The sequence below is a fragment of the Sciurus vulgaris genome (genome assembly GCF_902686455.1).
Source record: "Sciurus vulgaris genome assembly, chromosome: 15".
Lineage (NCBI taxonomy): Eukaryota > Metazoa > Chordata > Mammalia > Rodentia > Sciuridae > Sciurus > Sciurus vulgaris.
The window spans coordinates 37253791-37268323 of record NC_136476.1 but is presented as its reverse complement, the minus strand read 5'-3'; the positions used below and the strand labels follow the sequence as shown (position 1 = coordinate 37268323).

General features: G+C 36.6%; 1 protein-coding gene across 3 annotated transcripts in view; it reads right to left on the bottom strand.

Moving 5' to 3' along the window:
• Positions 1-14533, bottom strand: part of ADAMTSL1 (ADAMTS like 1) — a 381058-nt gene that overhangs the window by 220261 nt on the left and 146264 nt on the right. For all 3 annotated transcript variants that reach the window (XM_079113153.1, XM_079113154.1, XM_079113152.1), the window contains exons 8-9: positions 5454-5565; positions 1870-2008 (exon numbers count right to left, since the gene is read on the bottom strand). In XM_079113153.1, coding sequence (XP_078969279.1) covers positions 1870-2008; positions 5454-5565 — 251 coding nt within the window. The remainder of the gene's footprint in view (positions 1-1869; positions 2009-5453; positions 5566-14533) is intronic.

Below are 14533 nucleotides of genomic sequence, written 5' to 3'. Positions count from 1 at the left end.
ATGTGCTGTATTAGATATTTTAAAATAACACAGGAAAAAGCATAAATTGCACACGCAGACGTCTTTGAATGTAGCCTTTTGCTTTTGGGTAATAAGAAATGGGCCAAAAATGTTACTCCCACAGAGAAGAGTGGGTGAAAATCAGAGGCCAGAAAGAATGAGTAAATATTTCTAATTATAAACATTTTCTTCAAATTATTACCAAAATGTTTTTAATTCACAATTTTCTTCTGTAGTAATTTCTTTGCTGAAGTTTTTTTTTCCCTAGTGGGGAAAACTTTACGTAGTAGGAGGGAATTAATTCTTCATTTCTCCCAGAAATATACATACAAATTTTAATGGAAATATGTTGATAAGACTTCCAATGTCAGTCTACGGCTGAATTGGCCTGTCTGAGCTGAGATATATATGCTTTCTACACACTAGTTTTCCTATGTACAGATATGGTTAAAAATGTAAAACAGGATGATTTTCACATAGGCTTCAATTGCATGGGTTATAATTATCAGAGCTAAAAATATATCAAATGCTTAACTGTTTCCAAAATAATGAAATCCAGGCAAATTTTAATACTTTATTTAGTTTTTATATCATATTCAACTTTTTAATATATAGTATTCTGGTATAATATGAAATTAAACTTCACCTAAATTATAAAATATCTATTCTTTTTGTTTCTTTAATGGGTTCACTTTTATGAGGCCAGTAATATGGTTCCTATAAGTTAATTAATAATAGCAATTTCATATCACTTAGAGAATTTAGAATTCATGAATATAAGGTAGAGAGAAGACAAGAACATAAAGTTTGAAAAGGTAACAGCAGAAAACAAAAATTAAAATTGCCTTACTTATAACCTCAAGATAGAGTGATCAGCATTGGCATTGCTCATATACTAGTAACTCTTCAAAATTTTCTTTTTATGCATTATAATTATTAAACTCTGATTTTAAAATTCACATTGCAGTGTTTCTCAGAAATCCAAGGAGTTTGAAAAAGGATATTTTATCTTTTGGTCTTTGCGATTACTTTCATAGGGAAGAATTTTCTATGTCCTCTCTCATAAATCAAGGGTGAGTGAACTGTTACTAAAGAGAATCACTAGAAAGTGTTGTAGTTGTTAAAGCAAGTGCTCCAGTCAGGACAGGATTCTTGATCTGCCTTTCCATGATTTCTCATTGTTTGAGATATTTCATTGGCCAGGCTGAATTTTGATCCAGAAAATAATCTGAAGGCCAATTGGGATTTCCAAAAAAGCAAACAATGATGTGTGAAAGTGATAAGTGCTTAAATTTTTAAAGCTTCTAATTAAAAAGACCTTTAAAAAATATGACCTTGGAAATATATCCTGCTTTCCATTCAGCAAAGGCTGAATTTGTTCAAAGGTAGCTGAACTCTTCTAAGGTTGGTTCTGACTCTAATTAATCAGTATGAACCATCTACCTACAAGTGAGAAGGGGCCAGCTCTGACCCTGAAACATGGTCTGTGATGATCATGTCCCTGATCAGGGACAGAGAGAAAATGGAAAGATCCTACCAGCATTGTGCCATCACATTGGTTAAGAACATCCAACAGTTCACTGGCCTGGATCTTGTCTGAGAAACAATGAAGTGGAATGCAAAGAAGTCAGAAGAGAAAATGACTCTGAAAGTGCTTCACATACTACCTTACAAAAGGAAAGTCCTCAGGCCCTGAGATGACTTCACACAGCAGCAGGAGCCCAGGGATTAATGACACAAAACTAGGAAGGGACACTTGACAGCAGCACTTGTCATTTTATTTTTGATTTAAAACTTCATTTGAATTTGAGAAGCTTACTTGAGATCTGATTTATGTTTATGATAAATCAACTAGTAGATAGGACTGACCTGGCTGGACAAGGATCCAAGTTGCACTCCTGAAGCTTGGGTTTGGGTTTGATGTTCTCTGGGTAATAGTGACAGTACTGATCGGCAACCACGCGGTTGCTTCGGAGATCATAACACTCAGCCGATGTCAGCTGGTAGCCTGCAAGGATCAAACCAACCAGGCAAGTTTAAAGGCACATACCAAGGCAATATATTGCTTTATGTGTTTTGGCCATCTCACATTAGTGGAAATTATTCCCCAATGCCCCAGTCATTTCCAGGAAAAAAGACACATAATTGGAAGGCTCATTAATTTTTGCAGGCCTCAAATACTGTGTGTTTTTTTTTTGTTGTTTCAAGTAATCCACTCACTGTAATAATTAAATTATATTACAGAGCTTGAATTACATGAGGGCATAGCCAGATTATAAGACTTTGTAAAAAGAGAAGAACTATTCTTTTTATTTCTTTGGCGTAATATAAAAATTGAACACAGATTTTATATCCAAAAAAGACCATTGGTATAGGGTCAGTTCTGCCAGGTGCCAGGGAACTTTTTTTTTTTTTTGGCCTAAATTCAACCTAAATGGATTGATGTGAGTAAATGGACAATTAAGATCCCAGCAATAGCCACCATGAATCCCATTTCTTTAAACTAAAAAAAACAACAAATGAAAATCCCCTCTCTGCTTAATTTTTGCCTTCTCCAAAATCTTTTGCCGTTTCTCTTTAAATTAAGCCTCTAGCCCTTGTTTATTAGTCTCTATCTGCAAATCTGCACTGTTTAGAGAATCCTATTTTTAACAACATTTTATTGGTACATTATAATTACATTTAATAATGGAAATCATTGTAGAGAAGCCTCTTTTTAAAAGTTGCTGAGTAATAGTTTTATTATCATGTGTTTTATCTTTTCTACCTGCTTCTGTAATGTCCTGTACATCCCTGGTGGGTGGTGATCAAGACTTAGATTCCTGGGGTGAAAAATAAGTGCACACAGACTTAAAAAAAAAATTGTATCATTCTAACCCTAACCAATCCTTCAAGTATATTCTCCCTGGCCAGTAGTTGAATACTGTTATTGCTAAATATATATTAGGAAGCAAGAATTTAAATTGTTAAGGGACTTGCAAAAAATTTTAGGAAATCAGAAGGAGACTTTTAAGCCAGATTTCCTGGCTTGAGGCAGTGTTCTCAGACCACCCACAAAAATTAATTGTTCATTAAAGACCTAAAAAAAGGCCTTTTAAAATTCTATTGGAAAGATGAAAAGCATGGAAAGTAATGAAAGCAATGGGTAAGAACACATGTTCCATCAAACTTTTTGCTTTATAAGAAAATCAAGTAGCAAAATGATATTTTAGATGAGTAAATGTAATTTTTATTTTAAAATTCATTGTACTACAAAGCAGCTAATTTTATGACAAGTAAAACACATTATAATTTATACACCTGACAATTTATACTCAAGGACAGAATTTATCATGCAGAAAAATGTGGATACAGATAATAAAATTATAAACCTGAGATGATGATTTTCAAAACCATAATTTACCAACCTAAACCCATTGCTTTGAATACATTATAGTGCATATGACGTGAAAAGTTAGAATGAACATGAAGTCAATTACCAGAGTGGTCAGATGATTATGTTTTCTGAAGTTTCACAAGTACTTTGGAATAGAAATTCTTTACACTGGATAAAATGAACAACCAGTTGAATCTGGAGCCAGAAGTGGAAAAGGGATCTTAGAGATCATTTCTTTAGTAATTTTCAAACCTGACCCATGAAGTGAGATAAATGCAGGTCTCCACATCCCACATAACTTCACTGAGAGAAGTTTTCCTTTTATCTGGGTTTCCTGAGTAAGATTTCCTTTGAACAAAGAGTTCAATATCTGAAAACATTTGAAAACACAGTTCTGCTTCTTCCCTTAAATGTGAGCAAAATGAGGCCAAAGGGGTTGGATATATATGAATCTAACACTAATTGCCTTATTTATAGTGAGTTATTGTCAGGTTTATGAAAACTATACTCTCACAGCATCTCTATGTGAACCTGGTGTAGTGTGCATATAATTGAATTGCTCTCTCTCACAAAGCATGATATTTGTTTAGAAAGAAAAAAAAAGAAATTCTTTCCTTGGATTGCTTTCTTTAAAACTATTTTCTATGGTAGTTATTAATAAATATATCAAAATAATGGCTTCCTATGAAGCATCAAAGTAATTGGCAGTTTATTTTTAAACAAAGCAATTTTCTATTCAGGACAGATAGGGCAACCAGAAAAGCTATTCTACTGAAGTGCTTAAAATGTTGAATTAGTAGTTATTGAACAAGTGAGTAAAAGCACTTGATGCTATTTTGACTTACTACTGTTAAGCTAAAATCCAACACTGTTCTGTAGAACCACATTTCTAGTGGTTCATTCACATGGTAGGCACAGAGATAAGACAGCTACAGGTGAACTACTTCATATATTCTTACTGTCTCAAAAAATTGGTGAATTATCACTTGTCTCTGTTTTGCAGTATCATCCTTTTATCTCTTGCCAAAATAATTTAGTGATACTTATGTTGATAAACTATTTAGTCAATTGGAGCTAGGGTAGAATGTATTTGATATGCTAATTTTCAAAGGAATATACATATACATATATTCACAATTTCATGCCCATTATATTAGAAAAACTTACAAGATAATCTATAAGAGTTGGCAATTGATCTAAAATATTCACATACTGCTTGTTAGTTTTCATAAAATATTCACATACTGCTTGGCAATATATGCCAATGGCCACAAAATTTCAGAAACTCCTTCATCTAGTGTTCTTTCTATTGAGTATTTATCCCAAGTAAATCATCTAAAAAAAAGAAAAATACTGAGGAATGAGGTTATTCATTATGTTACAATAGTAGAAAGATTTAAATGACCTAAGTGATCTGTTACAGGGAAATGACAACATAAATTATTGTAAAAAATATTCAAAGCAATTGTTATGTAGTCAGGAAAAATATAAAGAACAGAAAATGGAAGAGAAAAACAAAATCTTTTCCAGTAACACAAAATACCATCCATGTGATAAGTGGAGACAGGAATTCATTTCATGAGCTTTTAGGAGAAATGCATTTTAATGAACATATAAAGTCATGGCATTCCCTTTAATGCATTGATGATGGGGTGAAACCAAAAAATAACTGGCCTTAAGTCTGCAATGTAGTGATTTTTTTGTTCTAGTAATAGACTATTTCCTTTACTCAAGTCAGCCTGACAAACTCTTCACCTGATAACTGAATGAATGACATCACCTCAACCAGAAATGCCTTAGGGCAATACTGCTGCCAAATTATCATGGGCTTTCCATGAAATCAAGGAAAGAAGCAGAGATTGCTCCCCTTCATGGGTGTCTCTAGGAGGAGATGTGTCTGTGGCATTTCCCCTGAGGTCTGCATTACGGGAAGACTTCAGGATTTGGCTCCATGGAGAAGAAGGGACTGGATCTACACAACAGTCCATTTCTTCCATGCAGAAGTTATTCCACTCTTATAATAGCCAACGGTTCCTCACAGAAGCCCACAGTGTCTAGGTTAAATCAACACCATTACCTCCTCCACAGGTTGCTGAGCAGGGGAAGAAATCCGTCTCCCTCCACCGGTGGATGATAGGCTGGTAGAAGATGAACTGGACCATGCTATCTGCAGGCCCTGAGTCATGGATCTGCAGGAAACAACAGGAAAGTTGAAGAACTAGTGTACTATATGGTGCTTCCTGGATGCCAGTACAACTTTGGAGGAGGAGGGACTGAAGGACCTGGGCTGTGTGAGGGACTCTGCCTCCAGATAGAAGTGGCAGTGGTAACTTGGTTTATCTTACCACACGACCAGCAAACGGCCCTTGCCCGGGTCACCACTGTGCTCACCTTAGTTCTATTGCCACAAAAATAAAGGACGGTAACAGTAACATTTCAATTTGTGATTCTGTACCATCTTATCCCAAGCCAGCATTTCCATTCCCTCCTTATTTCTAATCTTTCTGGTATGTAGCAGATAAAATCATGTGCATTTTAGAATGTAGGCTGAGACATGCAGATCAATGGTAAGGAATAGAAGACAAAGAGACAAACCCACATAAACACAGGTATCTTATACTAGACAAGGGTGCCAAAAACATTCACTGGAGAAAAGATAGCTTATTCAACAAAAGGCGCTGGGAAAAATGGAAAGTCACATGCAACAAAATGAAATTAAACCCTTATTTCTCACCCTGCATGAAACTCAACTCATTGCGGATCAAAGACTCAGGCACTAGAACAGAGACACTTTGACTACTAGAAGAAAAAGTAGGCCCAAATCTTCACCATGTCAGCCTAGGATCTGACTTCCTTAAGAAGACCCCTAAAGCACAGGAAGTTAAACCAAGAATCAATAAATGGGATGAACCCAAACTAAAAAACTTCTTTTTGGCCAAAGAAATGATCAGTAATGTGAAGAGAGAGCCTATAGATTGGGAGAAAATCTTTACCACATGCATCTCAGATAAAGCATGAATCTCTAGGATATATAAAGAACTCAAAAAACTTAACACCAAAAAAACAAATAACCCCATCAATAAATGGGCTAGGGAACTGAACAGGCACTTCATAGAATATATACAATCAATTAACAAATATATGAAAAATGTTCAACATCTCTATCTAGTAATTAGAGAAATGCAAATCAAAACTAAGATTTCATCTCACTCCAATCAGAATGGCAATTATCAAGGATACAAACAACAATAAATGTTGGCAAGGATGTGGGGAAAAAGGTCCACTCATTCATTCCTGGTGGGAATGCAAATTGGTGCAACCGTTTATGGAAAGCAGTATGAAGATTCCTCAGAAAACTTGGAATGCAACCACCATTTGACCCAGTAATCCCACTCCTTGGTTTATACCCAACTGACCTAAAGTCAACATACTATAGTGACACAAACACATCAATGTTTATAGCAGCTCAATTAACAATAGCTAAACTATGGAACCAACCTAGATGTCCTTCAATAAATTAATGAATAAAGAAAATGTGATATGTATATATACAGTGGAATATTACCCAGCTTTAAAGAAGAATGAAATTCTGGCATTTGTTGGTAAATGGACAGAGTTAGAGAATATCATGCTAAGTGAAATAAGCCAAACCCCAAACACCAAAGACCAAATATTTTCTCTGATATGCAGATGCTAACTCACAATAAGGCAGGGGGCGGATAGGGAAGAATAGAGTTACTTTATATTAGGTAGAGGGCAGGGAAGGGAGGAAAATGGGTATGGAGGTAGGAAGAACAGTAGAGTGAAGCAGACATTATTACCTCATGTACATATATGACTGCATGACAGATGTGATCCTACAATATGTATAATCAGAAAAATGAGAGCTTATACTCCATTTATGTATGATCTATCAAAATGTATAAATGCATTCTACTGTCATGTACAACTAATTAGGACAAAAAATTAAAAATTAAAATAAATAAAATGTAGGCTGAAAATAGACAATTTGTTCTAACAAAATTATAAATTCTAGACACTGCCCAAAATGAAAGATAATGTCTGTGGTTAAGAAAAAAACAAAACAAAACTCAAGAATTAATTTAGACACATTCAGGAGGCTTCTTAGCAATTTAGTGATTTATATATTTGAATGTACAAAGCTACCAGTTGGAAACTTGCTAAAATGCAAATTTCTGGGCCCAAGTGAAGCCAAAACTAGGGACAGGCAGTTAGTGTAGAAATAGGGAATCGGGTCAGATGGACGAAATGGGGGCCATGAAAGCCATCTGCCTCGGGAAGTTGGAGACAGTCCTGGGAGAATGGAATGTCAAGGACCTGCAGAGCCTATTGATTACCAAACTTACCTGCCCTTGTCAGGGACTGCAGACAAGGAGATGCTAATTGATGCCCCCTGGGCCCTTACCTGCCTGAATCACCTTGGCCCTCCCCCTTCCCATCCCTTCTCACTTTATGCAGAACCGGGTCTAATCGTGTAGGCAGGAAGGAAAGAGAAAAGAACAGGAGAATAAAACCTATAAAAAGGACAAGATTTGCTCATCCTATGGATTCCACCTTTGGGCCCCCTTCTTCCACCCGGGAGAAGTCTGCTTTTACTTTTCTTTAATAAAGCTTACTTTCTACTCTCTGCTTGCCTCCGTGTGCTTCTCTGGCGTTATACTTCAACACCTGAAGAAGCAGGACTAGTCACCGGTAAACGGTGGTATCACAAGTCCAGATAACCAGGCAATTCAAATATAGGTAGTTCAAGAACCAAACTTTAAAAACCCCAATTTATATTATAAAAACAATTACTTTCAAGTGAAATGGGTGCTTACGGAAATTACAACTTCTCTTTTTAAAAAGGGGTAATGTGAGACAATAATTCTTTAATGACTCTTAAAAGTATAAGGTTGAGAAAACATTCTAAAACTGAAAGAGAAGGAAAAAGTACCTAACATGAACAATTAATCTCATGAAGACAGAGTGACGCGCCATACAATATTTAGACTGTTGGGCAAGACGTGGACTATTTATTATATTAAAGGGAGTTCCACGGACAATTGAGAGGCTTACTCTTTACTCCAGCTACATTATAAATAAAGAAGTATCAAGTGCAACTGAATCACAGGGCCTGTCTTTGTTAAACATTTCTAAGCTTGCTCAGTGTTCCAACTCCTTTTATGAAGGGTAAACTGATGGATCTTGCCCTCAGGTTATTTTAAGATAGCCCACTTCTCTGCTACTGATCTTGACATGTGGACTAAACACCTAGGATGTAAGGGAAACAGGGCCAAGAACAATTGGTAAATGCCAAACTCTAGGTCAGCTTTTAGAGTTTGGATGGGAATATGGAAATATTCCTCAGAAAGCCTAGGACTGCTAGTTAGGAAAAGAGAGAGAGAGAGAGAGAGAGAGAGAGAGAGAGAGAGAGAGAGAAGAAAACTTACAGATCATATAACACTGCAACTGATTCATGGAGCACTCAAGTCTTTCCTAATGAGAATAGACAATGATCCATTCCCTCCTTTAAAACAAAAACCGCATACCTAAAAAAAGGGTACCTAATTTCTGCTGTCTTAGGGATATAGAATTGTAGAATTAATAACACTCTTTGGAAAGCTTTCTTCTTTTTCATCTCACAAAAACCTCTCGCTCTCTTGATATGTGTGGTCATCACACTTGGGAAGCTGTTCATTCTCTGGAAAAAAATGGAAGGGTCAGAAAATTCATTTAAACCCAGAGATACTATTCTGCACTATGGGTTCTTTTTGCAATGCTAGAAACTGAATCCTGAGATTGTATGTGTTGGGGAGAGATCACAGCTTCTTATGGTCAAAGCCGGGAGGATGGAACATCACCATATTTGGAGAAGCCTCGTATTGGGGCCAGTACTTGCCTTTTGGTCTGGTTAAAAGATAAAAAGGTGGAGCAAGTATTTTTTCATCTCCCTAGAGGTTACCAAGAAAAGCTCCAAAAGGAAGGAAGGGATGATAATGAGGAGTCTTGGTTTCAAGGCGGGGCTAGCAAACACCATGTAGAAGGAAAGAAAACAGGCTGCTTTGGAAGAATATTGCTCTTAGTGAGTTCTGTGAAATGACCATAAATTTTGAGGCTGTATACTTGCATTTGAAGAGATTAGAAATGAAAAAAGATCTCTTTATTTATTTTTGTGGTACTGAGGATTGAATTAGAGGCCATCTACCACTGAGTTGCACCCCCAACTCTTTATATCTTATTTTGAGATGGGTCTAGTTAAGTTGTGGAGGCTGGTCTTGAACTTGGAATCCTCTTGCCTCAGCCTCCCAGGTTGCTGGAATTACAGACACACACCACCTTGGTTGGCTTGGGATCTCTTTACTTTAAATAGATAAAACCAGTTAGGAGGCATCTGAATCACTGGTCACATAATCTTGCTTGGTTTTGGTCACATGGATAACATTCCTGCTTTCCCCTTCTCTACAATCACATTCTTTCTTTAACGATAACAGTGACAACCAGCACTTATTCTATGCCTACCACATGTAAGGGATATTTTATTTACATTAAATCTAATCCTAAAACAACATTATTTTCCACATTTGAGTTAGAATGGGAAACATGAGGCTCAGAGAGTTTCAGTGACTTGTTAAAGGTCACACAGCTAAGGGATAGCAGGATGGTTCTACAGAGCTCTAAAGCTGCCATGCTTTCCATAGTATCATGCGATCTCTGCAGTGGTGTTATGATGATAGATGTATACATGCATTTATCATTAGTTGTATCCTTGCACCTGTCTTCATAGTATCTTCTTAATTTTTCATTTTAAAGTAGAAACAAATGCTTAAAATAACAAAGATGAGGCTAACCTGATGCTGATTCTGATGGCTAAATATTATTCATGTCAGTGAGCCTGCCATGGCCCTTTCCTCTGGTTTTCTTAATTCTGGCCAGTTTGGCCCCTTGTTATCATTAGTTTTGTAGCTTCATAAACCCTGAATCCTCAATCATCACGTGCTAATTCTCTAGAGCATGCTGAAAGCTTCAGTTTGACACCTTAGAATGTTGATGTAAGGAGCTGAACACATCTGGCATATGTAATTTTGACCTCCCTATGCTAATAAGAATAAAGAATGTTCTGAACCAAGCTCTTCCTATAATTACAATGTCTCAGTGTTTTAATGCAATATAATGACGTCTCACCTAAAAGCAGATGAGAAGACGAAAACTGGCCCCCGTCCACAGCAATTGATTGCAGTGTCAAGGGAGAGCTAGAGGGCAGTGGGAATGTGTGTGTGGGCAAGTTCAATCAAAGGAACCAAGGAAAATAAACGTGAGGACATCAGCAGGTACACAATGGCTTTCCCAGATAAAGGTCAGCAAAAGCATTTTTCTTTTCTATTGAGTAAAGGGCAGTTTGTGAGCTTCTGGTTAGCTAAGTAAATTGCCTTCTCTCACTGATATTGTAGAAACTTCTGGCCCAGACAGGCAGGTGGCAAGGGTGCCCCTAATCCACCATGGCTGTAGTTCAGTTGCTGCTCTGATGAGAGCAGGTGGGCAAAAGGGAGCAGAGGTGACCCACTACCATGCATCTGAGCTGGTACCACAGTGCTAATTGACTTGGTGACAGTGCTCTAAGGGTAATGGATGGTCTTGTCTAGTCTAGTCTGGTTTAGTCTAGTCTACTGGAAAGGGCTTGTAAAAATGCCAGTTATTACTGGAATGAAGCGTAGATTCAATCATCACACTCTTTGGAATACCTGATAATTTTAGCAGTTGGACATAATAAGATTAGAGATTATTAGATTAAAAAAAAGTTGTTAGTACTCAATTTCATCTTTGTACTTCTTACAGAATTTTCTAGTCCTCCTGGAACTCCAGACCTCAGTTAGGAACATACTAGTTCAGCCCATAGTCCTATAGCTCAGGGTCTCATGAGAGATGCTGGTTAGGGCTGAAGGTGCCCAGGACCCTGGGCAATAGGCAGTGGACCAGAGATATCTCTCTGGAAACAACAGATGTGCTGTTGGCTAAGGAGCTAAGAGGGTGGAAAAGATTGGACAGGAATGAAATGCTGAGAAACAGAGCAGACCAGATCCTGGAAAGACTATCCTAGTGTTCAGATGAAGGGGTAAGGAAGTGCAATGACCAGAGAAAGCCAAGTGGTAGGATAGCAGAGGGGTCTGCACTGTCATAAGGAAAAACCCAAGAAATCATCTCTCTGGCTCTGTATCTCAAAGCTTGCTTTGTGATTGGCCAAACAGTGTGTTACCCAAGTAAATTGCCAAAAATAAATGCAAGATCCTCTACTCTCAGTTCAAAACTATTGGAACCTATCATCAAAAAGGAGAATCCTGAATGGGGGAATCACTACATGTAAAAGTTATGTAGGAAAATGAATCACTACTTGCCATTTACTTCTTTGCTTTCCTACTGCTGATTTCAACTTTTACTCTCAAGAACCCTTGCCCTAGGACAATGATTTTTCCTTCTGTGAGCATGGGTTACATGGTATGGGGAGACCATTTGGAATAGGCTGGGTGGTGGGGGCAAAACAAATCAGGGCTTAAAAATTTGCCAAAGCTCAGCCTCCACTGGAGAAAAGAAATGGTTATTTTAATTTTGCTCAAGATTCACAGGCTGCCGTTTCTCAGAAAAGCTTTCTTAATCACCTTAGCCCATAGTGAATATCTGAATATCTGTAGCTTTTACCACCTGTCCTTTTTACTTTAGCACTCAAATACATATATCATTATTTCAAGCTTCTCTATTCAGTGTTTATTTCCCAAATGACATTGTAAACTAGGAGAGGGAAGATATCGTATATGACAGTCAATCTGTCCTGTGTATTAAAGTTCTTTAAAAAGGATGGAGAGACACACATACATATACACTCACACAGAAATTCCATAAACTTACTGAAAAAGTGAACTCTGAACTCTCATTACTTTACCAATGTTATTTCTTTCAAGGCTTCTCCTCATAATAATAATAAAAAGAACTTTTGGAGTCAGGAGCAATCTAGTGGTTCCTGAGGCTGAGGTTGGAGAATCATCAGTTCAAAGCCAGCCTCAGCAACTTAGAGAGGCCCTAAGCAAGTTAGCAAGACCCTGTCTCAAAATAAAAAATAAAAAAGAGCTGAAGATGTGGCTCAGTGGTTAAGTGCCCTGAGTTCAATCCTCGGTACCAAAACAAAACAAAACAAAACAAAAAAAACAACTTTCGGGGCTATGCTAAAGGCTGTTCAAGACAAAATCCAAGGATATTATCTCTGCCTAATACTTGAACTGATACAAACTGAAGCCATGAACTTTTTATTCCCTTAGAATACTCCTTTTCTAGTACTATCACTACAGAAATGATAACTATGTGAACTAACACATTTGTTAATTAGGTCAGCTTATCTTTGAAACATCACGTTGTACATGATAAAAACCTACAATGTTATCTGCTTATTTATAAAACACACACAGAGACATACAAAATGCTTCTTTGGGGACAGTTGGGATGATGCCAATATTCCTAACCAAATCCTCCAGTTATAAAAATGTAATGCATTTTTTAAATTGTCCTCTTCAGGAAATAACTGTTCTCCAGCATCCAGTGCATGAATTGTGGGTCAGTGTTCTTAACTCTGCATATGCTTATTGTTTTCTCTCTGACTGTATATCTCTACTACATCAGTAACTTGGATTCTCATCACTTTCTTCTCTATCTAATCTGGTATTCTTTTTTTCATATACATATTTGTTTTTAGTAGTGTATTAATTATACAGGTAATGGGTTTCCTTGGGGCATATCATACAGCATGTAACATACTTTGATCATATTCTAATCTGGTTCGATTAACTCAGTTGATCTAACTGAGTTAGATCAACTCAGTTTTTCAAATGGACAAAAACAGAACACATACAAATTATCTTAACTGTTTTCACAAGTAGAACTAAGCTGGAAGTGCTAATGAGGGAAGGACTTCTGACTGAGAAAGACCCTTTTCTACCAGGAAAGATCTTTCATTGAGCTTACAACTTCAGAAAAGATGCACAGAGCATGGCAGAAAAGAAAGGGGCTACTAAGTCAGCCAATCAGCCAGCAAATAGCCTGATGACCCCTAATGATCAATACACTGGTAGATGTCACAGCTCATCATCTTTCATATCCACTTATACTAATGGCTAGACCTGCCAAATTGTTCCTGAGAAAACCAGTTGTAAATTGATCGGTCTCTGATCATCTTCAAAGAACTTTCTTCTATTATGTAGACAGGATATTATGATTGGTTAGACTGGGGGTTAAAGCATTTCAAAAAGACAGGAAGGAAGAAATTTGATTCTATATACTTTTACACATATAATCTCATTTAGTCCCTCACAAATGCTCTGTTGAGAGGGGCAGTATTATAGTACCATCTTATAAATGAGTAAGCAGGCTCAAGAAAGTAAAGCAACATACTCAAGGTCACACACCTGTAAGCAGCAGAATATATCAAATTCTAGAGTGCTTATCTATTTGACCACACTACACTGGCATTGCCAAAAATGTTTGCTCAGCCGATGTATCAAGTTTAAATTTTCGGAAGAAATGCTCCCATAGGAAGCAATATGAGAATTTGGTCCAGATTTAAAGGTAGTTGGAAAAGGAGATTCTAAAACATTATTTTGGAACCAATGGTAATAAGTAACACTTATTTTGTTGTGAGAAAATCTCCCTTTTATGAAAAAAATAAAATGGTTTCCTTTTAAAAAATCATGAATGGTATTTTGGCAATAAAGTTCCATGAAGAGATAGACAAGTAGTCCTTCAGATTCCTGTGTATCATATTAAAAAAGAAGATACTACTTACTTTAACACACAATGCATCCACTAAAAACACTATTTAAATTTATAAGTGAATTCAGTCAAGTTGTAGGATACAAAAATGACATACAAAAATCAGTTGTATTTCTATACACTAAAAACAAACTATTCAAAAAATAAATAAAAATAATTTCCATTTACAAAAGTTACTAAAAAAATAAATAAATAAAAAAACAGGAATAAATTTAACCAAGGAGGTGAAAGGTCTATACACTGAAAACTAAAATACCAATGAAAGAAATTGAACAAGACCACCAATAAATGGAAAGATATCCCATGTTTATGGATCAGAAGAAGTAATATCATTAAAATGTCCATACT